This window comes from Miniopterus natalensis, chromosome 1 (genome assembly GCF_054644295.1).
Source record: "Miniopterus natalensis isolate mMinNat1 chromosome 1, mMinNat1.hap1, whole genome shotgun sequence".
Taxonomy (NCBI): Eukaryota; Metazoa; Chordata; class Mammalia; order Chiroptera; family Miniopteridae; genus Miniopterus; species Miniopterus natalensis.
In genome coordinates, this window is record NC_142081.1 from 117481838 (window position 1) to 117505475 (window position 23638).

The following is a 23638-nucleotide window of genomic DNA, read 5'->3' on the forward strand; positions in this document are numbered from 1 at the left end:
TCAAGGATGATACCAATACTCGCCAAGGATGAAACTTGTGCTTTATCTGCCTATCTAGTTAGAAAATCAGCTCTAGAAAACAATATATTTTCTAAGACTCACTTTTTAAACTATGTTCATTATACGTATAAAAAGGAGTAGAGAATAAAAATAAAGAGCACTAAACACTTGAGTAGAGATTCTGTCTTGTGGTCTTAAGTTACCACTATTATGATCATAGCCCTGCATTTACTGAGCTCTTACTAAGTGACTTGAACTAGTGACACTTTGTGTGCATTAGTTCTCATACCAATGCAACTATATTGTAGTACTCTATGCAGTGGTACTACAGTACAATGCAATTAGAACGAATAATACCATAAAATGTAGTATTAACTCCATTTTACATATGAAAAATACATGTAATGACCCTGCTAGATTTTAGGCACCTGGGAGCCAAGCAAAAATGATAAATCAAATGATACATGATCTGAACCCTCCTGAAGGTTACAATCTAGTAGGAAGAAATGTATTATATAACCACACAAATGAATACAACATTAAGAACAATAAGTGCTAAGAGATACAAGGTAACAAGCTATTCTGGTAACAGATAACTGTGGTGAGCTGAGCTGAGATTTTGCAGCGAGAATACCTGGGTTTGAATCCTGGCTCTACAGCATATTAACTGTAACCCTGAGCACGTTACTTAACCTCCTCGAATCTCAGTTTCTCCTTCTATAAAATGGGGATACAAGAGTATCTACTTTACATAGAGTTGTTATGATGATTAAATAAGTGTTGAATAAACAATTGTGGCTGATTTCTACTATTATTTGACCTTGATGAGGAGTGGGGGAAGTGATCAGGAAGGGTAGATCCCTTAGAGAAAGTGAGAAATAATCTAAAATCTGCAGGACAGTGGGAATCACTGGGGGAGGACAGATGTTGGGTAGAACAAGGTATCAGATAATGGAAATGCATTACTACTGTCTGCAAAGGTTCTGTGAACACAATATGATGTTAATTAGCCAGGTTATCCTAGATCACTTAACTACTTTGGGAACTTCAACATCAAAAAAAATAAGGAGTAAAATTAGATTTATTTCTATGGTTTTACGATGTTTGTAAGTCTATAAAATTTGGACACAACAGAACAAAACATTTGAAATAGACTTTCATTGCACACGTTTTACTCCTTTCCATGGTTCTAAATGGAGCCAAAAGGTTCTCAGGGGCAAACTTTAAGAACATTCCCATTTTATCTCTTTTCTACTCCTCTTGCTCTGATCTCCCTCATTATTAACTTTCCTACATCTGTAAATAAAAGAAATCACACTGCAGTGACCTCATTTTCTGCCTCTGAAGGAGGTTTACACTTCTCCAACTGTAATGTCAATTTTCTGTTTCAGGAGTATTATCTATCGACATGATTCCAGGCAGCTATGTCCTATCTAAGGGCTTGCTGTATACAAAGATGGGTGGATACAAGTTTAAATTAAGCAAACTGCTGATATAACATTTCACATATTTATGGTAAGATATTGTCAACTCACTGAGAGGCATGTACTTTTTCTCCACACTTTTGTGTACTGCTTTTTGGAGGAGTTCAAGCCTCACTACTTCAACCTCTAGTCAATTGGAAGTATTTGGAAATGTCTATTGTTTAAGATGAACAGTGACACAAAATTCAAAATTGAGAGGCGCTGGCACGGTCAGAGCCTATTTTCAATAACCACATGTTAGGCCAGGGTTATTCAGAGTGTGGCCCGTAATCCTGCAGTCCTTCAAATGTTACAGACGGGGGAAAAGATTCAAAGCATTTAAATAACGTGGCCGCCCAGCCTGTGGAGCTGTGATGCCAACCCAGGCCTGCCTTGCTCTGAAACAGAGCTGCAAGTTCCCTTGTAGTGTCTTCTTGAAACTTATCCCTCCTCCCCCAAGCACGACATCGCTTTTTAACCATTTTTCATTAACTTCCATTTTGGAATTTCTACAAGCTGCTGATCTTCCAGTGTTTTGCTACTTTACCCACCTAAGGAAAGCCAATGTCTTCTTCCCAGCTCATTAGAGAGAAAACCCTCCGCCTAAAGGTGACATTGTACTCACAAAAGCCACCATTTCTTCATCTTCATTCCTGCTTATACACCAGCCACCAGAACAAAGCAAAAGTGCTGGTATTTAATGGCGGCCAGCATGTATTTCCTCACAGACTGACTGCCAAAGACCCCTAAAAAGTACAGCCTACACACAAATAATTTCTAGGTCAAAATTTTAAAATATAAAACTAAGATGTAGATAAAGCAATTTCTCTTCAGGGCTGCATAATATGAACCAATATATTGGTTTTTTAAAAATATTTTTTAAAAATTGGTATCAGAGAGAGGAAGGGAATGGAAGGGACAGTGAGAGAGAGATAGAAACATCAGTGATGAGTCATTGACTGGCTGCCTCCAGCATGCCCCTACTGGGGATTGAGCCTGAAACCTGGGCATGTGCCTTGGCCGGGAATAGAACTGTGACCTAGTTCATGGGTCGATGCTCAACCACTAAACCATGCCAGACTGGCAATAAATTGGTTTCTAAAGCTGACCCAGGTGAATGTTTGCTTCCCATTACCTATGCTGGAGCCCAACTAAGTAGGATAATTGTGATACATTTTAAATTAAAGAGGAGAGCATAGGGGCTAGTAGATTTGGCCTGGTACCTAAAAGGAAAAGAAATAGAATCTACCCAATGTTCCCCATGCTTGATATATAACTGGACTCCTTCTTATTCATTGGTAAGATCCAAAATATAGGCACTTAACCTCTAACAATTTCCTCAACTCAGCTAGCAATGCAGACATATAGACATGAACTGATGAGCTGATATCTTATTCAAAGCAAAAAGCCCAGCAGTAGATCAGTCTATTGCTGTCTGTCTTGGGCTACACATCAATCTAGGGCTGGCAGGCAGGTGGCTAGTCAAAGTCCTGGGAGAACTTAGGGACTTTCTGAATCCTGTCCCATGAAACCTCTTCTCTACTAGACATCTCTCCCTCTAGGAGTATTCAGAAACGTCATATTCTGTCTATAGGAGACAAAACTTATCTTTCATGCCACCCTGCCTTGCCTCCTACCCTTTCTTCTAGTGTGTCCTTGGTCAACACCGGTCAGCACCATGGATAGCTCCACAGGGACTTTCAGCTCCACACTGTGCTGAAATGAAAGAATCTTTTATAGCTTGGGGGAGGGGGAGGTTTTGGGGTGGAGTGCATGGGATCTGAGCTATTTTTATTTTCTTTTTTAAGGTCAAGTAATGTGATGGCTTTACAGACACTTTCCTCACAATTCCATGGTAGACATGCTATTAATTTTCTCATTACATTTAAAATATTTTTAACATTATTTGGGAAAATTTCACCCATACACAAGTCAAAAGAGCAATATAACTCCTCATGTACCCAACATCAGCTCCAAAAATTATCTATTCAGGGCATGTCCTGTTTCATTTATTTTCACTTTAACCTGCCTCTCCCACTCCCACTAAATTGTTCTAAAGCAAATCCCAGAAATTATATTAATTCGTCCATAAACATTTAAGTATATAGCCACAAACTATTATCACACATAAAAATTATTAATTCCTTATTATTGTCAAATGTTCAGTATTCAAATTTCCTGATTATCTGAAAAAAATGTTTTTTACACCTTGTTTGTTTGAGTGAACTTTTCTAAAAGCACATTGGAAAGTGTTTTAACATTTTAGTTATTATTCTTACTGATAATCACCAAAGTGTCCCATTTTTGGCCAATGAAACATCTTTAAAGTTGGCACCCTGAGTTCTTCTGACACAGTCTTTGACAGCTTTCTTGCTTTCTGAATTGACAAGATATTTCAAGCTCCTGACAGAGACCTGGAATTAGCCATTTTTCTAAAGATCTCAAAGTTCTCATAGTGGGAAATGGTATTTACAAAAATGATCCAGGGTAACCTGGCCGGCGTGGCTCAGTGGTTGAGCATCAAACCATGAACCAGGAGCTCACAGGTTCGATTCCCGGTCAGGGCACATGCCTGGGTTCATGCAGGAGGCGGCTGGTCAATGACTCTCATCACTGATGTTTCTTCCATCTCTCTCTCCCTCTCCCTTCCTTCCTCTCTCTGAAATCGATAAAAACATATTTAAAAAAAAAAATCCAGCATATACAGGTGCTCATTGCTACTGTGTTGGTCATTTTTTTCAAGGCTTCTTTGGTGCAGAACAAGAAAAAATTTTTTAAAGGAAAAAATACATCACAAATTGTTACTGCTTTTCAAATTCAAATTTAAGATTTTAAGATTTAATTAACTTCTCTAATTTTTATTTTCTCTTTCTTTTGCTGAAATCTTAGTCCCTAAGGACATTAACATAATTATCTATTTGCTTCATATTATAATACATATGCAATTATTTCAAAAACAATAAAAATGTTATTACTAATAATATATCTAAAAACAGTTATTTTTTGTAATTCTTTTCTCAAGAGTTTAATCCAATAGAATATATAACCAAATTTATGTATTTTCAAGTTGCTTCAAACATTTTTTACACTGAAAATACAACCATTACCAAAAAGTGCATTAAATATATATGTTCATTTAACTAACAAGAATTTCAAAATGAATGGCCATGTAACCATCACCTGGGACACTAAAAAGAATGAGGTGGAGCCCCTCTCCCTGAAATCGATCCTCCCTTTCTCTAGAGTTAATCAGTAACCTGATTGTTAAATGACATAGAAGAGACCCAAAATAATTATGAGATGAAAATGTACAGAATAAAAAGATTAGTGAATTTTTAAAAAAAGTAACAGAAATGATCTAAAATAAAACTCAGAGAGAAAATAGGACTGAACAAGTAAATAGAACATCAATGAGTGGAACAACTACAAGAGGCTGAAACATGCATAGATGGAGTCCCAAAAAGAAAGGTGAAAAATGGGGGGGGGGGGAGTCTAGAAAAAAATATCTGGAAGAATGTCTGAAATTTTTCATATTTAATGAAAACTTAAAATCCACAGATCCAAGAAGCAAAACAAACCCCAAACACACACACAACACACAAGAATATGAGGAAAACTACACTAAGGCACATTACATCAAGTGCTCAAAACCTGAGAAAAAGAGAAAATCTTTCAAGCAGTCATTGTGAGAAAAGGGCTGCAGACAAAGGAACAAAGACAAAAATACAGCAAATTTCTTGTCAGAAACAATGCAAGCGAGAAAAGAGTGGAAAAAAATATTTAATGTATGGAAAGATAAAAACTGTCTTTCCAAGAGTCTATATCCAGTGAAAATATCTTTAAAAAACAGAGGTGGGATAAAGAGTTTTGCATATATATAAAATCAGAAAGAATTCACACATGGTAGAGTTACATGACAAGAGAAGTTAAAGGAAGCCCTTCTGCTATAAGAAAAATTATACTGGCCAGAAATATGGATCTACCCAAAGAAATGACAAGCACCAAAAGTAGTAGATACACAACAAAATATATAGATGCTTTATTTTTATTTTTATTTCTAATAAAGATATTTCACTGTTAAAATAAAAATAATAAAAATGTAATGTGGAGTTTATAACATTAGAAGTAAATTTATGACAACAGAAGCATGAAACCATGAAGAGGACAAATAAAAATACATCACTTTAAGGCTCCTACACTATATGTGAGGTAGCATAATGTCACTGTGAAATATCAAGATGTAAGCTATAAACCCCAGACATACATTAAAATTAGAAAATAAAAGTAAGTATAGCTACTAAACCAACAAAGGAGACAAAATGATGTCCTAATTTAATTCACAATCTAAAAGGCATAAAAGAAGAAAAGGAAAAGAACAGAATGAACAAAATAGAAAAAAAAAATAGTAAGGGGATAGATTAAAATTTAGCCATATCACTAATCAGGTTAAATGTAAATGGTCAAAATACTCCAATTAAAAGACAGAGATTGTCAGAGGAGATGGAAAAGCAAGACCAAACAGCTATATGCTGCCTATAAAAACCCCACTTTAATATAAAGATATAATACATTAAAAGCAGATGAATGGAAAATGCTAACATTAATCCAAATAAAGATGGGTAGCTATATTAATACTTGACAAAGGATTCTAGCCAAAGACCATTATTAGGTTAGGGAATTTCACTTCATAACAAAGAAAAGGTCAATTAATAAAGAGTACATAAACAAGCCTCAATATTTATGGATATACTTATAGAGCTTCAAAATATGAAAAACAAACTGATAGAATGGAAAAGAGAAATAGATAAATCCATAATTATAGTTTGAGATTGCAATACCCTTCTCTCAATAACTGATAGAACAAGTAGACAGAAAATCAGTATGGATATAGGAAACTTAAGCAACAATATCAACGAAGGTGCAGCCAAATGGTACAAAAATAATTGGATTTTATAAGCAAAAAATATAAACTTTGATCTATACCTTAAACCATACACAAAAATTAACTCCAAATTCATCATAGCCCTAAATATCAAACCCAAAACTATAAAGTTTCTGGACAAAAACACAGGAGAAATTCTTAGAAACTTGAATTAGGCAAACATTACTTAGAAATGACATCAAAAGCACAATCCATAAAAGAACAAATTGATTAACTGCACTTCAACAAAATTAAAAAGTTTTACCCTTCAAAAGACACTGCTAGGAGAATGAAAAGACAAATCAGAGAGAGAAAGCTTTGCGAAGCATACCTCTGATAAAAGATTTGTATATAGAACATAAAAAAAAAAATCTCAAGGCAGTAAGAGAATAAATTATTCAATAAAACAGACTGGAACAAAATTGTCACTATAGAAGATACAAGGGTGGTAAAAGCTCAACATCATTACTTATCAGCTAAATGTAAATTAAGACAATATGAGAACATATAACAAATAAAATTTAACAAAACTAAGAATGTGGAGGAACTGTACCGTCTATATGATATACCATTCCATTCCTAGGTATTTACAGTGACAGTACATGTTAAAGACTTCATACAAAAGCTCACAGATGTTTTATTTATAATAACCCCAAACTAGAACTAACCCAAAGGCCCATCGACAGCCAACTGGATAAACAAATTGTGGTATATCCACTCAATGTTAGACAGACACAAGCAGAGGCCAGGTACAGAAAACTCGGGTACAAAAACTCACCAGGGTAGAAAGGCCCATATGCCTTTCCTGGGCAAAACTGGGCAAACAAGAACCTTGTCCCCAGGGTAACCTATCCTCCCCTAGCAAATCGCTGGTAATGAGGTCTAGACCCCCTGAGTGTTTCCTCCCTAAATATAATATCTAGGTCTCAGTTGTATTTTAGCTCCAGGCCCAGATAAGCAGCAAAAACAGACAAATGGCACTATGGCTGCCTCAGGGCCAACTACATTGACTAATGATCCCCTGCCCTGGCACCAGCCAACCAGGGGAGACCAGGATCCCAAAAAAGCACACCTGGGAAGCTGATGAATATTCTATTAAGACGCTCCCCTGAGACCTCCCCTAAGATTTCCACCTGCAAGAAAGAGATAAATATCTTCAGGACAAAGGACCCAGTGTGCACTCCCCACCAGGGGAGCACACCAGTACCATCTTCTTCCCCCTTCTTCCTTCCGAGGGGACACCACAAGACTTGCAACCAGGGGAGCCATGGGCAGTGGCAGCTTGTTTCAGGCTTACCACCTGAACCTGTGTCCAAGGTCCCCTTCTCTCTCTGACTTCTCAGTGAGCCGAAGCAGCCCAGCCTAGGCTTTCCTGTTGCTGCTTCTATGCTCTTCCTTGTCTCACTGTCCCAGGTATATTTTTCCTGCCACCATGGACCTAATACCCTTTGACTCAGTGCTGTGTAGCCCTCCCCTTTGGATATCCCCAACCCTCATTCCCTTTTCCTTAAATAAGTTCAATTTTTCTTTATTCACTGTCTAAGATGGCTATTTAGCCTGCCCATGCACCACCAACCTTTACCCTTTCAATTAATAACATGTAACGACTCTCAAAATAATTATGCATGTATACATATGTATATATATAATACTCTACAAAATGCAAACTAATGTATAGTTAGGAAGTAGGTCAGTGGATGCCTGGGAATAGGGGAAAAAGAGAGGAGCAGGGCATGAAGGAGGAATATGGTTTATATATGGGCACAAGAAAACTTTTGGGGATGACGAATAGATTCACTACCTTGATTATGCTATTTTACAAGTGTTTACATAAGTCAAAATGTATCAAATTGTTAACCTTACATATGCAGTTTATTGTATGTCAACTGCTCTTCAATGATGTTAAATTTTAAAAAAATCTAATTGATCTAATGTCAGAAAGCTAGCAAAAGGTAAGAATGGGATTGAAAGTCAGGCAGACCAATGAACACCCCCTGGTTTACAGGATGGAGGGGAATCCTGCCTGCCTCACGGACCTAGCTTATTCTCCAAGACTAAGCCCTCCTCTTCCTGTGAGACATTTCACAATGTATTTACATTGCCTTAGGGGTATTCAGCAGTCCTTTGGCCCCACGGAAATGCTTCTTTGGATCCCCAAGTTCCTTTGGCAGAAGTTTGCCCTCCAGGTGTTGGCAAGGCTCTGAGACCAGAAGCAGGGTGATATTGGCATATTGGCCGAGGTAGTCTCTGGTTCTCTTTTGTAAAGGAGGCAGCTACACCTATTTTCAAAGGCAGGAATTTTGGCATAATGTAAATAAAGCAGCTACAATTCTCTCTCTCTCTCTCTGTTTGTTTTTGTAGTAAACATAATTAAAACCAATTCACATTATTTCCACATCTTAGGAAAAATATATAAAATGCCATCTTTTGGTTCTCAACACAGTTAATGAACATTTGACTAGGAGAATTTTGAGATATAGAAAATTAATGCAACCTGTAAAAAAATTTAGTAAAAATTTAGCAGTGGTGTTATTGACAGGACGCTTCTGTGTGTAGATAAGCCAAACTTTTCTTTAAACACACCATCACTCCTCACCTTTGTTGGGCGTCTTTGAGTTCAACAGGCCAGACCGCACTTCAAACGACACAGATGAGGGAGATAAGTAATGACACCCAACCTGCTACAGGTTATGACTCCTCGATGCAGCTGATCAGGAGTCGTTGGGTTCCCTAGGACTGAGTGAGCATGGAGGGAAGCCTAGTTTCTTGGGTTGAGAGATCAGGCTCTAAACAGCTTTTCTGACTTGTCAACAAAACATGTTGAGGGGTGGGAAAAAGAGCTGCCTCCCCTGCCCATTCTTTGCTGTTTACTGCTAAGCAATTACTATAGTTCACAGCCTGCCAATTCACCTTTTACAGACCTGCTCATGCCATCATGAGGGAGGGGGGACAAAGCCCACCTACATCCAGAGGCGCTCAGCAGCCAATGCCAAGGTTCCGCACACAGAGGTATCTGCTGAAGGACGGAGGCCTGGCTGATTCAAAATCAAAACCCAAACACGATGCTGGGCTGAGTCCAAGTCAAATATCCTCCTACAGCTCTGGTACTTTTTCTCCATATTACCCTCAAAAATTCCATGGGTGGAGCTTCTTTCAAAGCCTAGCTAAAAGGAGCTACTAGGCTGGATGGGAAATAGCTGGTTGGCAAAGGCTGAAGCCTTGGAAACATCACAGAAATATTCAGGGTGATGGAAGCAGCACTAATAATATCATGAAGTCTTAGCAACTCAAGACATGAGAAGAAAAAGGGAAACACTTAAAAATGTGTAATGACTGGGTGATGGAAGGTTTAAAAAAACTTTCCTCTGGCAGAAATGTCTAAACTGCAGGCTACAAAGTGGTTGAAAGAACAACTCTCATTCATCAAGTATTCTGGGAGCCCACTAGTACCAGGCGCTGTCTGCAGCTCCTGGGGACACGGCAGTGCTCAGTGTACACAGCAAAGTCCCTGCTCCTGGGAAACCTCCACTTTAGGAGGAGGCAGAGAAGTGTGAGAGGAACAATGAAGTTAGAGGGGGGGTTGGGTGGTGGGCTGTTTCAGACAGAGTGATATGGAGGTGCTTGTGAAGATAATATCTGAGCAGATACTTGAATGAGACAGAGAACCAAAAAAAACAAAACAAAACAAAAAAACCCCACACTGAATGCGAGGGTAAAGCTATTGGTGTTAAAAGACTAACACTGGTGTCCAAGAAAATGAGGAAATACATAAAACTTCCAAAGACTGTATGGGTATGTTTTCCTGCTTCAGTGCTATTGTCTCTTAACCTAATAGGATTCTATTTAGATACCAGGAGATCTACACCTTTTATTACTGAGTGGCCCACACTTTTGGTTTCTTTAATATAAAAATCTAGAAAGGGGTTACTATTTCTTTTTCTTTTTAAGTGCTCTGGTGACAATGACAAGATTTCTGAACTTACCCACTTAGTAGCTGATTCTAGAACACTTGAGCCCAGGGTCACGCAGAGAAGAAAATGAAGACATGCAAATGTGGGATCACTCGTCATGTAAACACATGAATGATTTAGTATGTATAGCCTGGCAAAGGGGGAACTAGATTAATAAATTCAAGTAAGAAAGCAAGGGAAAAACAAACTTATCAAAGATATAAAGAAATGGGGAGCATCCACATGCACGATCCTTTGGATATAGGCAATTTTTCTGCTTTCTCACTCAAGTGGCTGGTGTACCTATGTCATTCTACTCTACCCTTGGTGCTCATTTGGAAAACATGCATTTCTAGACCTCAGATTTTGGATTCTAATGCTATTGCTGCTTAAAAGAGCTAAGACTCCTTGGAGAATAGTCAGTTCTTTGTTAAAGCAAATGAATTATAACAGTCTGGAGCTAAAAGGAAAACAAAAACACAAAGAAGAGACCATGGAGAAAGACTGATACTGGTCACTGGTACAAGATGAGACCATAATGATGCCCAAAGAGATAAATAATATAAAGCATGATAGAAAAAGGCCACACCCTTGAGTATGTGTGAACTGCCTGAACTCCAACTACAGAACAATATAAAGGTGTGCCCCTCTGTGGATGAATACATAATTCTGAACCAGAATGTGTATGCAGCTGGCAGAAAATGAAATTGTATTGGGTTGAACCAGAGCCACCCACTTAAGAGGCTGTTAAACCAGAAAGAGGGCAGGAAGACTGTGGGACTGAAAAACTGGCAGCAGGAATGCTGTTTCAGGATCCCGGAATGCTGCCTGTGCCTTCAAATCCAGGGTGTGGGTGTGGCCTCGAAGGAGGCTGAATCTGATTCAAGAATCAGACCCGTGAAGTGATCACATGTAGGCACCCTTAGGTTCCATACACCGACTTCCTGCTGAGCTCATCCTCATTACCTCAGCATTTCCCATTTACCGAAACAAGGAAAATGAGAAGCAGGACAGACAGACTCTGATTTCTTGCTCCATCACTAGGCTAAACCACTGGTCATTTCAATTGATCTGCGACTCTCGTTTTCTCATCTAAAAGCTGGGTGAACACCTACGTTTCATGGAGTCAGGAGCCTGTGGGAGATGAAGGCTATGAGGAACCCACTGGGGCCTGGGCCACAGCAAGGGTGACTGTCACATCTCTCTCCTCGGCATGACAGAGGGAACTTGTGTCACACACAAACCCACCTGGATGTCAGTATATGAACAGAAGGAAACTGAGGGAGGAAAGGCATAGAGAGAAACTGACTTTAACATGCATGCTCTGAATTTTTCTAATAAAAGCTGCTTTAGAGCCTCAGTAACATATGAAGCAGTCACATGATGGTCTTGGAGGAGTACTTTCCCTATCTCTTTTCTTAACCATGTTTCAGTATAAAATTAATACAGGTTATTTTTACTCCATCAGTTTGATGACCAGTATTTTCCTTGTTGCACTATTTTGTTAATTTAACTTATAAAAATAATGCAGAAGCCATCTTCAAGAAACTTTAAAAAACAGTTCCAAGATTAAGTACTTCAAAACAAAAACTTTTGAAAAAATTTACATTCCTTAGGAATTATCTACAATTTAGTACCAAAATAAATTTGCTAGTTACAAGACACATTCTAGTAAAAGATCACCACTCACGCAGTTTCTATTGAGTATGCACAAAACCAGATTTTAAATGCTCATAATCTCATATGAACAGTCTAAACTGCACATGCCATCTTAGCTTACAGCCAAAAAAATAAACAAGGGAAAAATTAAAACAAAAAATCCACGTCTCATAAATGGGAACCTGAGGCCCAGTCTCATCTTCTAATACACAACCAATTCTTCCAAAATTCGTTCTTCCTTATTTTGAACCATCATGATCTTTCAAATACAGAGAAGCCTACCTTTCGATCACTTATAGAAGTGGGAAAATACCCCTATATAAAGAAACTCTGGAGAGGTATGTTTTCTTGTGGGGTTTTTTGTTTATTTTTTCTTATTCTCTTTTCTTAAGTGTTTCTGAACGGCCACCTTTTCCTATTTCACGTAGGATTCTGAAGGAAAAGCAATTACTATAGATTTGTCCAAGGACACAAGAAAGCCTGTGAGGTGCTGTAAGAGACGTAAGATTTCACAGTGCTTAAGCCAAGAATGGGAAAGGTGCATGTGTTCAGGGAGCAACCCTCTCTCAGGCTCTCATTCATACTGTCCTGTCTAAGACTCAAGACACATTTTAAGAGGCGACATCACCTGGAAGGTGTTTGGCGCCCCTGCTAAAGACTGGCTGGTAAGAATGGATTCCACTAAGGAAACCAATGGACAGGAGACAAAACAGGAGACAAAGTCAGCTATGTAGCTACATTCTTTGTGGCTTCTTCCTTTTAACTTCACGGGCCCTACTGGTTTCTAGATAGTTTGTGTTTTTTAATAATCTCTTAGAGAATACATGTACAAAATAGAACGTTAAATAGATGCAAAGGATGAAGGAGAGTGTGACCCCCCTTCATGCCTCTAGTCATCCAGTTTCCTTCCCAAACACAACCAGCAGGACTAGCTCCCTCAGAAATAATCCAAACATCACAAACAGACACACACGCAGTGCACGCACCCCAGGAAACACTGCCATGGTGGACAAAGAGAGGCAGACAAAATGACCACAGAGCTTGCAGATTCATATAGAGAAATGTCTTACTTTCAAACATGATTTATTTGTGAAGTTAAGGAACTGTTTCATTTCTTTCTTCTTCTTTTTAAAAAATATATCTTTATTGATTTCAGAGAGAGGAAGGGGGAGAGAGAGGGAGAGATAGAAACATCAATGATGACAGAGTCACTGATCGGCTGCCTCCTGCACACCCCATACTGCAAATCGAGCCCACAACCCGGGCATGTGCCCTGATCAGGAATCAAACCACAATCTCCTGGGTCATAGGTCGATGTTCAACCACTGAGCCACATCCAGCCAGGCAGGAACTGTTTCACTGATCATATGAGCGTACTGTGGTAGAGATACAAGCAATGAAATACTGTTGTGAAGACATACTCTTCAATTCATATGATCTATTTGAGAGCACGTTTTAAATGTTTTGAGTACTGCTCATTATGTACCAGCAAAAACAAAGAACTATATTGTGGTCTGTTCTGGATGACAGAATGGTTTTCTTTCAGAAATCGGGGCAACCTGTCAGAGGCTCCTCTGCAGGAGACAGGTCATTTACATAAGACATGAGGGAATGCCCATGCAAAGCCCAGTCCTAAAGGAATCATGAGCCTTGCTTTGAAAAACATTCTAGTCTCCTAAAGGAAAGAAATCCTGTATTTAAATATGCCCCCCCCCAATATAAGTAGTATTCACAGAAATAAATACTGAGTTACAAACTGATGAATAGCACAGGTGAGTTTAGAACAATGTCTGCTACATAGTAAATACTCAATAATTGACAGACATTATTATTAAAATTGCTATGAAGAGAAAGTAAAGGCTCTGCATTAAGACAATAAAAGGGACCTAGAGTAGATGGGCAGAAAGAAAATACTCAGGAAAAAGGTCTCTGAGCATGCAATATTTAACTTGACACTTGGAGAGTAACTGGACATTCAAGAGAGAAAATGTGGGAGGAAGGAACATACCAGACAGAAGACATAGCACTTATGGAGATCTTAGGTGGAAAATAGGTTGTATCTTTGTTGGGAGGTAACCCAGCCTTGTTTTGCTGGGCCCATTCCCACTGGATCTGTATCAGGCTCTGCAGAGCCAGGTCAGCTCTTACTTGGCCCATTGCCATGATCCTTGTGTGTCCTGAAACATAGTGAGATTCCGGTATTATCAAGACAGGGAGAGGCCGATGGAAAAACTAACCTCCAAGTAAGTTTCCTCACACAACGAAGATCTAAGTCTTTTATAATACCTCCAGAAAGTTGTCAAAACTGTGCCAGGAATACGGTAGACGTAAGCCTGTCTCAGACTTGTGAGAAGTTACACATGGAACGTGTCCATAAGAAAGGCAATGTGCATCCTACTATTTCCCAAGCCACGTCGAGTTCAAGTTTAGCAATTCTGTCCCAAAGGACAGGATTGAGTTTGATAATGCTTAACTTTGGATGACTACTATAATAAAATTCTGAAGATGTAGATACTGTTTTAAAATAAACGCTGTAAGTTTAACATTAGAACATGATGTTTCCTACCGTCTGTATATTTAGCATTCACAGTCTCACAATATTCTACTGGAGGAAAACAGAAGATTTTACGTAAGAAGATAACTATCACCCTGCCGACTCTTCGCACGAAATTATGAGTAAGTTCTCTGGTACTGGTTGTAAATATAACACACAACTGACAAAAAGCATAGTTTTAAACGATCCTTTACATGCCACTTTCTCTACCCTATTAAGATGCTCATTGTTTCTCTGATTTATCTGATAATAAATTTTTGATGACTGGAAAGTCTCATAAAATTGCTCTGGTGCTGACTACACTGATTAATAAGTCTGAAGAATCGAAAGTGTCAGGAATTCATGTGTACGAATAAGTTACTGCCAAACATATATTAGGTATTCCATAAAATATAGAATAAAAAGGTTGATCTGATAATTTTATCTTGTATCCATTTTCTTGTAACAGTTTATATTCAGGGTCATCATCATCTTCCATTCCCTTTAAAAGAAAAAAATCAATAAACTAAATCCAGATGGGCGGCAAATTCAAGAATTAAACTAAATTTAAAAAATAATGAATTGATATATACCATAAACCATGTTTCCCAGAAAAATAGAGAATTCAGAATTAGAGACCATTACTGGGGCGACTCTCAGAGATGGAGAAGTTGACAGTGGGCGTGATGAGGTCATCTGCCACTGACAGAGCTGGGACTGGAAGCTACTTCTAAGATAGTACTCAAAGAACAGCCTTCATTTTCCCTCTTTTCCCTCGTGGCTTCAAAGCAGAGTACATCCCTGCTTCTTTATGCCATAGTGCATCATATGAAACTACTCACTCCATCTCTACTGTCCCTCTCTCCTCTGGGGAAGCAAACAGCTTTAATTACATGAGAAGATAACTCTATGCCCTGTTATTAGTAGTCTTGAGCTCTCCTGAGACAAGGTAGGAAAATGAAACAAAAGCTCTAAGGGCTCCAGATGTGGTTACTATGAGACAGGAAATCCCTGATGCCGGCAGCTACCACTAAGGACAGCAGAGTCGGAGAGATAGTCCCTGCCTACCAGTGAGGTCCTATCGCAAGCAACAGCCATACAGGCCCTTCCCACTGCTGCTTCCTTCCATAAAAGAAACAACTTGGGATGCATAGTCGGTGCTCCAGGTGACCCTCCCTTCTTGAATTCTCTAGCCAAACAGGACCAAGAAGGGGGTTTTGTTAGGTGCTTTCCATTCCCAAGGGACTTTCAAATTCTAACCAGCATGTTTTAACATGGTCCATTCTTAAAAGAAGAATGGGAGTAACATTACGGACCTCTCCCAAGAACAACAGCCCATCTAGTGTATTCCTAAAATGAAACAGTGGTGAACTGCATGTTTTGGAGAAACATACAACTCGGAAAGCCAAGCATATTAAGAGAGGACTTAGGGGTGTGTGGGGGATCAAGCCTTAGAGACTATTTAAACACATTCACTAATAAACAGAATTTGCCTATCTAGGAAGTTGTGGGGGCCATGGAAGAAGAGAGTAAAGACAAGTGAAGAGATAAACTGATGAAGTGAACGATGCTTCTGAGCATTTGAGAAACAGCAGTGTTGTGGGTTAGAACTGTGCCCCTCACCCCAAAATTCATCTTTAAGTCCTAACCCCTGGTACCTCAAAATGTGACCATATATGGAGATCAGGGTTTTACAGGGGTAATTATTAAGTTAGAAAGAAGTCATTAGGGTGGGCCCTAATCCAGTATGACTGTAGTCCATATAAAAAGGGGAAATTTGGATACAGAGATGAAAACACATAGAAGGAAGACTATGTGAAGACTCAGGGAGAAGATGGCCATCTGCAACCCAAGGAGAGAGGCCTGAAACAGATCCCTACCTCACAGACCTCAGAAAACAACAACCCCGCAGACATCCTGACTCATTCCAGCCTCCAGAACTGTGAGACAATAAACTTCTGCTGAGTGGCTTAACCAATCAAAATTAGACATCAGAAGGGGAAAAAACAAGCCACAGTCCACTTGCAATGTTAAATAAGCAAAACTCAACAATAATGTATTTATTTGCTAAACAAACATTACCTAATTGGATAGAGAATAAAAAGTCCACACATTTTGAAGGTGCTGGAATTGTATACGTTTCTAGTGAGACTATTTAAAAACTATTATAGTGGAAAACAGTATTTTCTTCACCATAAACTTTTTATACCATGAGTCTTAAAAACACATATGAAATAATGTACAAGCACAACAGAACAAACTATGTGAGGTTATTACTTTAATGTTTGATGAATAAACTGGGGCATCAGCAAATGCCTCTGAACAGAACCCACTTTTAAGCTTTTAAAATAAAGCTGATTAAAACTCCTTTCATAATATTATGCATTCTAAACCAAAATACTTGACAATAGATAAGAACCCTTAACTGTAAAAAAAAAAATCCAAAAACAAAAAACAATAGCAACAACAAAACCACCCTTCAACAATGACTGACCAGAATAAGAGACCACAGCTGGATAAAAAAAGTCAGCATGTAATAAGACAAGATATTACTGCGCAGAGAATAGAAATCACGAAGTTTTGTTTGATTATAAAAGCGCCAGTTGTTAATTTATCTCTCAAATAAAAACAGCAAATGCTGGCAATAACTCATCTTAGCTGGAGAGAAAGTATCGAGCATTGAATTTTTGAAGATTACTGGGAGTTAATAAAGGTTATCAATATATGTAGGGCTGAACAATTTCATCTTATTCAGTAGCTCAATATTCAATAGTTCCATATAATTATATCAAATGAGTAGCATCTAAAAATGGAACTCAAAATAGCTTCTCTGGAAGAGGAAGTAACTGGATACTTTTCCTTTTCCGAGTGTGGACTGAGTCTAGCCTTTGTTTATTTTCCTTTTGTTAAGTGGGACAAATTACATTCTATTTACCTTAGATCGATACTGTAATGTATCACACTGTACCTTACAGGCTGTACAAAACATGCTGAATGCAAGCTTCATAGTCAGCACGCAGGTAAGGAGGGGCTGAGGACCGAAGGAGACCGAGACACACACCATGCTCTTTAAAGTCCTAAGTGAAAGCCTTTTGTAGTGCAAGGATCAGAATAAACATCACTCTTCTTCCTTTGCTGTAGCAGCGTGTTTGTTTCCCTTTTGCCCCTCTAAATTTATTCAGAACTCTTTAATGATATGTGCACTAGTCAGTGAAGTGAAATGCAGAAAGACTGACACAGCCCTTGTTCATTGGTCCAGCCTGATCCCACCCAGTCCCTGCAGAGCTCACAAGTCAGCAGTGTGCCGGAAGTGCAACCGCATTAGAGGGCCAGAGAATGCACACGGATATGTAAGGGAACCTTTCCCAAGGCTGATTTGTATCTAATGTACACAGGAGTGAAAAACATTCCGGAATATATATAAGATGAGGTTTCTTAGATGCCTTCAGGAATACAAGCTAGCCTCCTAAAGCTGATCTTTAAACCCTAACAGGGTTCACTTTGACCTTCATTGGTTTGGCATGGGGGTAGGTGGGGAGGGTGGGTGGATGTTCTCTACTGTAACTCTCTTTGAAAGCTTCAAAGACTTGTAAAATTTTTATGTATCAAAAAAAATTGTGAAAATGCATACAGAAAAAGGAAAAATACTAATTACCTGTGAAGGTTATCTGAATAATAATGCTAAACAAGTTAAAAAGCAGAAATGCTTTTAAATGTAAAAAAACTTGAAAGAGGTAGAAAACTGTTATGTACTCTTCTTCAAATAGTCTATTTTCTTCCTGTTACCTTAAGAAGAGAGGTATTAATTTACCAGGGCAACTAATAGCTCAGGGCCACACCGAGGAACAGTTGAGTGACTACATCAAGGATCAACAGTTGCTATTACACCCTGACTTAATCTGTTCAATAGCGAAATAAACATGCTTCAGCTCTGTGCGCTGGTAATGTACTATCTGTAGAAAAAGGAACACCATGTAATTTTACCATTTAAAGTGAACATGAAATAAGGAATATGACACAATACTACCCAAAATATAACATTTTATGGGTTTACCTTTTCTCTTAGATATTTCTTAGCAATGTTATATGCAACATATTTGCATGCAAATAAGTCAAGATGTCAAAAATCTGAATCATATTTTGTATAGAGGAAATGTAATAAAACATTTATTAGCTTAAAAAAGGAACCAAAATATACATGTCTAGTATCTATAAAGGAAATATAAATTACCAGGAACATAATACACAGTCAACTTTTAAAAATAAAAGCAATCTCTATGTCAAAAGCTTTAGGGAAAAAACCGGTTCTTCATTTTCATGTCTACTATAAAAAATATTGTTTTTCTCCAGCTTAATTTGAGCTATTTTCAGATATAGTAAAGATAAAGAAAAGTCTACATTGTTCTGCATACTGATTGTCACTATATAAAATTCACTCACTGCTAGAAAGGTCCTGGTATTTTAACCCTCTCCTCCATCCTTCTGTGATATTTATAAAAACCATCTGCTAGCTCTATGCATCCATTCATACTTCACCAGAAAATAATAAGCTTTATACAGTTTTTGTTAGACAAAATCCCTTCTGTAAAGGGCTGTCGTAAAATGAAGGGGATCACTGATTAGGTTGAAATGCTCTAGCCTTTTTGTAGACCAGATAAATTTGTCATTTTAAGGATCTTCCAGGCCACACTGACGCAGGAGCCATTAGAAGATACAGGAACAGTTTAACAAAGCCCATTTATGTCCATAATAACCTCTAATAGGTTTGCACACAATACAGAAAAAAGGGAACATTACTTAGTTTTAATTCTACAAGTAAAACAACTTGAGAAACAATAACCAAATAGTATCCTTCCTTACAAATCAAACAGGATGATTTACTTTGCTAGATTTCTAGTAAAGAGAAATTACCAGCATTTTCCTCATCATTGCTCACCATTCTCCAAGCATTGCTTTGTTAAAATGTTTCCATTAACTAACATGAATAATAGTATAGCCAGTCTTCATTTAAGACTAAAAATCAAAACAAAAAACCAAATGAGTGTGGCACCTCTCTGGGGAGAAAAGGAAGTCACAAGACAGGAAGAATGACAGAGCGGCATCCGCTGAGTTGGGACGCCCTGGAAATAGGCCTGCCATGCTTCACAAATTGCAGCCTTCATGAGGATGCCTGTTTTCGAAATGCCTCTTTCAACCAACACGTTTTCAGCCTAACATTTGTCAAACCTCTCCTTTTGTTAAGAGTTAACTTGTCAGCTTTTACAATGGCTTGCAGTTTCTATCCACCTTCCTTGATGGAAATGTGAAAAGTGCAAGTTACTCCCTTTCACAAAGAATCTTGTCAGGGATCCTGACTCCAATCTGACTTCTCCTCCTAGGGAAAAAAAATCTACCTTCTGAAAACTTAACAAGTGGCGACTATTCTATCATAATTTTGCTTCACAGAAATAAAAGAGGTCATACAAACAGACAAGGACCATCAAATAATGAGTTAAGAGGTGACTGTATAACTCGACAAAGGCCTGAAAACAGTAATGTGCTTGTAGAGCTTGACCATCAACCTCCCGACCAAGCAAATTACTTTACTTTAATAGAGGGAGTCACTCATAATGAATGGGCAATGCTGTGACTCCAGCCAGCATGTTCCCTTTGTTGATAGTACGATAAATGAACAGAGAGTAATTTCCGCTTGAGAAATGATGAGGAAGACATGATGGATACCCAAAATGTACTCAAAAGAACCACCTCCTGAAGAACTACACCTCAACATCCTCCCAGCCACACCTGCCCATACCTCCTCTGGCTTAACTGCACAAGATCATCTCATCAAGTCAAATCACCTCACAGTATTTTAATTTTTCCTAAACACTGTTTTCCTTCACTGTTTTGTTTCAAATGCCCACGTCTCCTCTTGGAGCCCATTACAGACTGGAAATCAGATAATCCATCTTTTCTGCCTATCACTGCTCTAGACTCAAAAGGCCTCTGAAGATGTGCTTAGAACGTGAAGGTCACTGTGAAAGTCGACCATAGACATGAATGAAAACGAAACTTACACGAACTGATAAGTTCTTTACTACTTTCATTTAGCTAACAGGAAAAGGATACTAAAAGTCCCCTAATTAGGAAGTGGCTGCTTAAGAACATTAAAAGGTTCAGTTGGGTTCTAGTTACATGACAATACACTTTTTTATTTATATTTAAAAAAACTTGAATTTTAAAAATCACTGTCATTAATATACATTGATATGTGTATATGTAAAAGACGACCTTAAATTTTAAAAATCAGTGAAACATAATGGTGGCATTTTTATACAAGTATTTTTTTAAAAAGGCTAAGATTCTGCTTTAGTGTCTTACTTAGTTAATGGACCAGGTATCTGGCTGGTACGTTTGATAAAGGAGTGAAGATAACTATGGAAGAATGGATGAAGGACAGGAGAGCTAAAGTGTAGGAGGTGGTCAGCATTCTCCTCAAGGAGGGGAGAGGAGATCTCTCAGGGACTCCAAAGGACCCACCCTTGATGAGCTCATGGCAAGTGTTTTCTCCCAGCAGAGGCTCACAGACTCCTCTAAAAGAAGTGATGGGGTACAAACTGGTCCCCCTAAAAACAGGACAATGACTCTCCTATGCTTACTTAAGCTTTTTAACACTGATTTAACTGTATAAAAGATAATATAACTCTCCATGAGGAAATCAAATACAAAAAGGTATGCTAATAGGCAAATTGCTTAGATTACTCCAATTCCCAAATATAGGATGCCAGTGATAGAGTTAAGAGCATATACATCAAATAGGTTACTGATTAAAATGTTGTGTAATGTATTCCCTTTCAAATAACATACCAATTAACTCAATCAAAGAGACATACCCCTCGTTCATCCAGAATCCTAACCATCATCAATAAACAGAAATAGTCTGTAGTCTAATGGGGACTAATAGCCCAATAATGACTGAGGTAACACAAAATTAACAAATTCACAACATAATATTTTAAAATGAAATTAAAACTAGAAGCACTTTTATATGCAATATATTCGAATTCTCTGTAAATTATAAATTAATGTATGATAAAATAAAAAAGGGTTAACCATAATAATAAATAGTATTTCCCCCAATTCTGGATTAATAGGAGCTCATCTGTGTACTTGCTGTATGTTAAAATATATACAATTATTTTCTAAAACGATTCCCTACTAACGAAGCTATAAGTAGCCTCCCACTTACTAACAAAAAATTAAACCTCTATCTAAAACCGATGACAGCAATGATTAACACTTTAAGATGAACAAAATGAACAATAATCTTCTAATTTGCAATTACATTTTCACATATTTTCATAACTAACTAAGGATGAGCTATATTCATATTTAAAGAAACTATGTATCTACATATTGCACATAACTTGTGTCTTGTGAAACAATAACACATCCTATACTTCTCTCATTTTACTTTTAAGGTAAGTCTTAAGATACATTGTTCCTGTCATAAAAAAATCCACACCATGATTTAAGCTGCTTTCACATATGAAGATATGCTATCATTTTGGCAATTTTAGTCTATTTAGTTTTAATGCCATTGTTCTTCAGAGCTCATCTTCTCTGTGATTCTGTGGGACAGCAAATATGAGCGTACTAAGCCCTAGCTTGTGTGACCAAGAGCATGGCGTCTAGGAAGAGGCTACAGGACCACAGCTGGCCATTGACAAACAAGGAGCCTGCCCTGTCAGTCAGCACTGCCCCACTGCCCCAGCACAGATATGGCAAGGGCCATGTTGAGTGTGGGGCATTTTTCTGATAACAACAACAAAAAGAGATGCCCACCTGAACGTGACCATCAATCCTCCTCTAATTTTTCTCAAATAGCCCAAGACGTTAAATTCTCAAATTTAACATCTCAAACACAAAAACAGATTAAACTTGACTATGGGGTTTTATTAAGTCTTATGCATTTGCTTAAAACTAGAGGTGACTAGATTCCCGCATTAGGGGGCCACTGAAGCATAAGATAAATGATCATCTCAATATGGGGGTGGGGGTGGGGGTGAGGTGGGACAAGGGGAAATAAGGACAGAAGATATAACAGAGCAGGCGGGGCTGGGAGAGTTCCTTCCAACCAGGACACACTGAAGATAAAAATGGTGAAAACAGGTTTTAGGGTGGGCTCCTCAATCACCTTTGACCTGAGGTGAAGAGTTGAGGGTTCTGATGCTGGGACTTAAGCTAGCTGACTCCTCCTCTTTTTCTGCCTTTCCTTTTTCTCTCAGAGATACTACCATCTCACCCGAGTAAAAGCTTCTACAGAATAGAATGATGCATTCCTAGTATTCTCTACTCATTTAAAAACAAACTACTTAACAATTTTGTTCAAAACAGCTGCTATTCTTTGCATTCAAAGGAAAAAAAAGTATATTCTGATCTTAATGTGTCTGGCAAATTTCCTTAGTGTCATGAATATTCAACTAATATAACAACTTAAAAATTTTCTAAACGAACTTGGTATAAATTCCCTTAGATGATGTCAATTAAAATAATCTATCAATAGGAGACAATTATTACGTGTGGTTATTAATAAGACATGTAAAAATGCTATGAGCTAACTGCCACCAAGACGACAATGTCACATGATAGTTTTAAAATGGCATAATTACAAACACGGTAAAACCACAGTGTACTACTCTGGAAAACTAGTCTACTTACTACTTATATGTCTCTGAACGGATATATTCAAAAACGTGGGACACGCCAAGCTGGAACTGATCAGCAATCGGGGTAACCCAAGGATTGTTCTCTGCTTTGAATACCTGCTTCTGACCAGTCAGATCCAAGTTTCCTGAAAAGATGGAGAAGAAAAAAGATGAAGGTCCTTTCATCCTATACAGATCAGGACTAAGAAGTCCTGCCCAAAAACCATAGCACAATCCTAAGTATCTTCTGGTTCCTTTGATTTGAATAAAAATTCCTTACCCCAAGACATCACTGGTACACAAGCAATTAGTACCCTAGTCCAAGAAATGAAGAGCAAAGAAAACAAGGAGTGAGAGAGGTAGTGGAGGGAAGGAGGTAGGAAGAAGGCAACCTGGAAGCAATTTTTACAAAGGTAATATATGCT

At 38.1% G+C, this 23638-nt stretch overlaps 1 protein-coding gene across 5 annotated transcripts in view; it reads right to left on the bottom strand.

Annotated features, from left to right (window-relative positions):
• The window catches only part of RSU1 (Ras suppressor protein 1), a 170426-nt gene that overhangs the window by 58585 nt on the left and 88203 nt on the right, over positions 1-23638 (bottom strand). For 3 of the 5 annotated variants that reach the window (XM_016213230.2, XM_016213228.2, XM_087825231.1), the window contains one exon: positions 23227-23359. The exons of the other annotated variants lie outside the window; for them this stretch is intronic. In XM_016213230.2, the coding sequence (XP_016068716.1) occupies positions 23227-23359 (133 nt within the window). The remainder of the gene's footprint in view (positions 1-23226; positions 23360-23638) is intronic. 5 annotated transcript variants of the gene reach the window in all.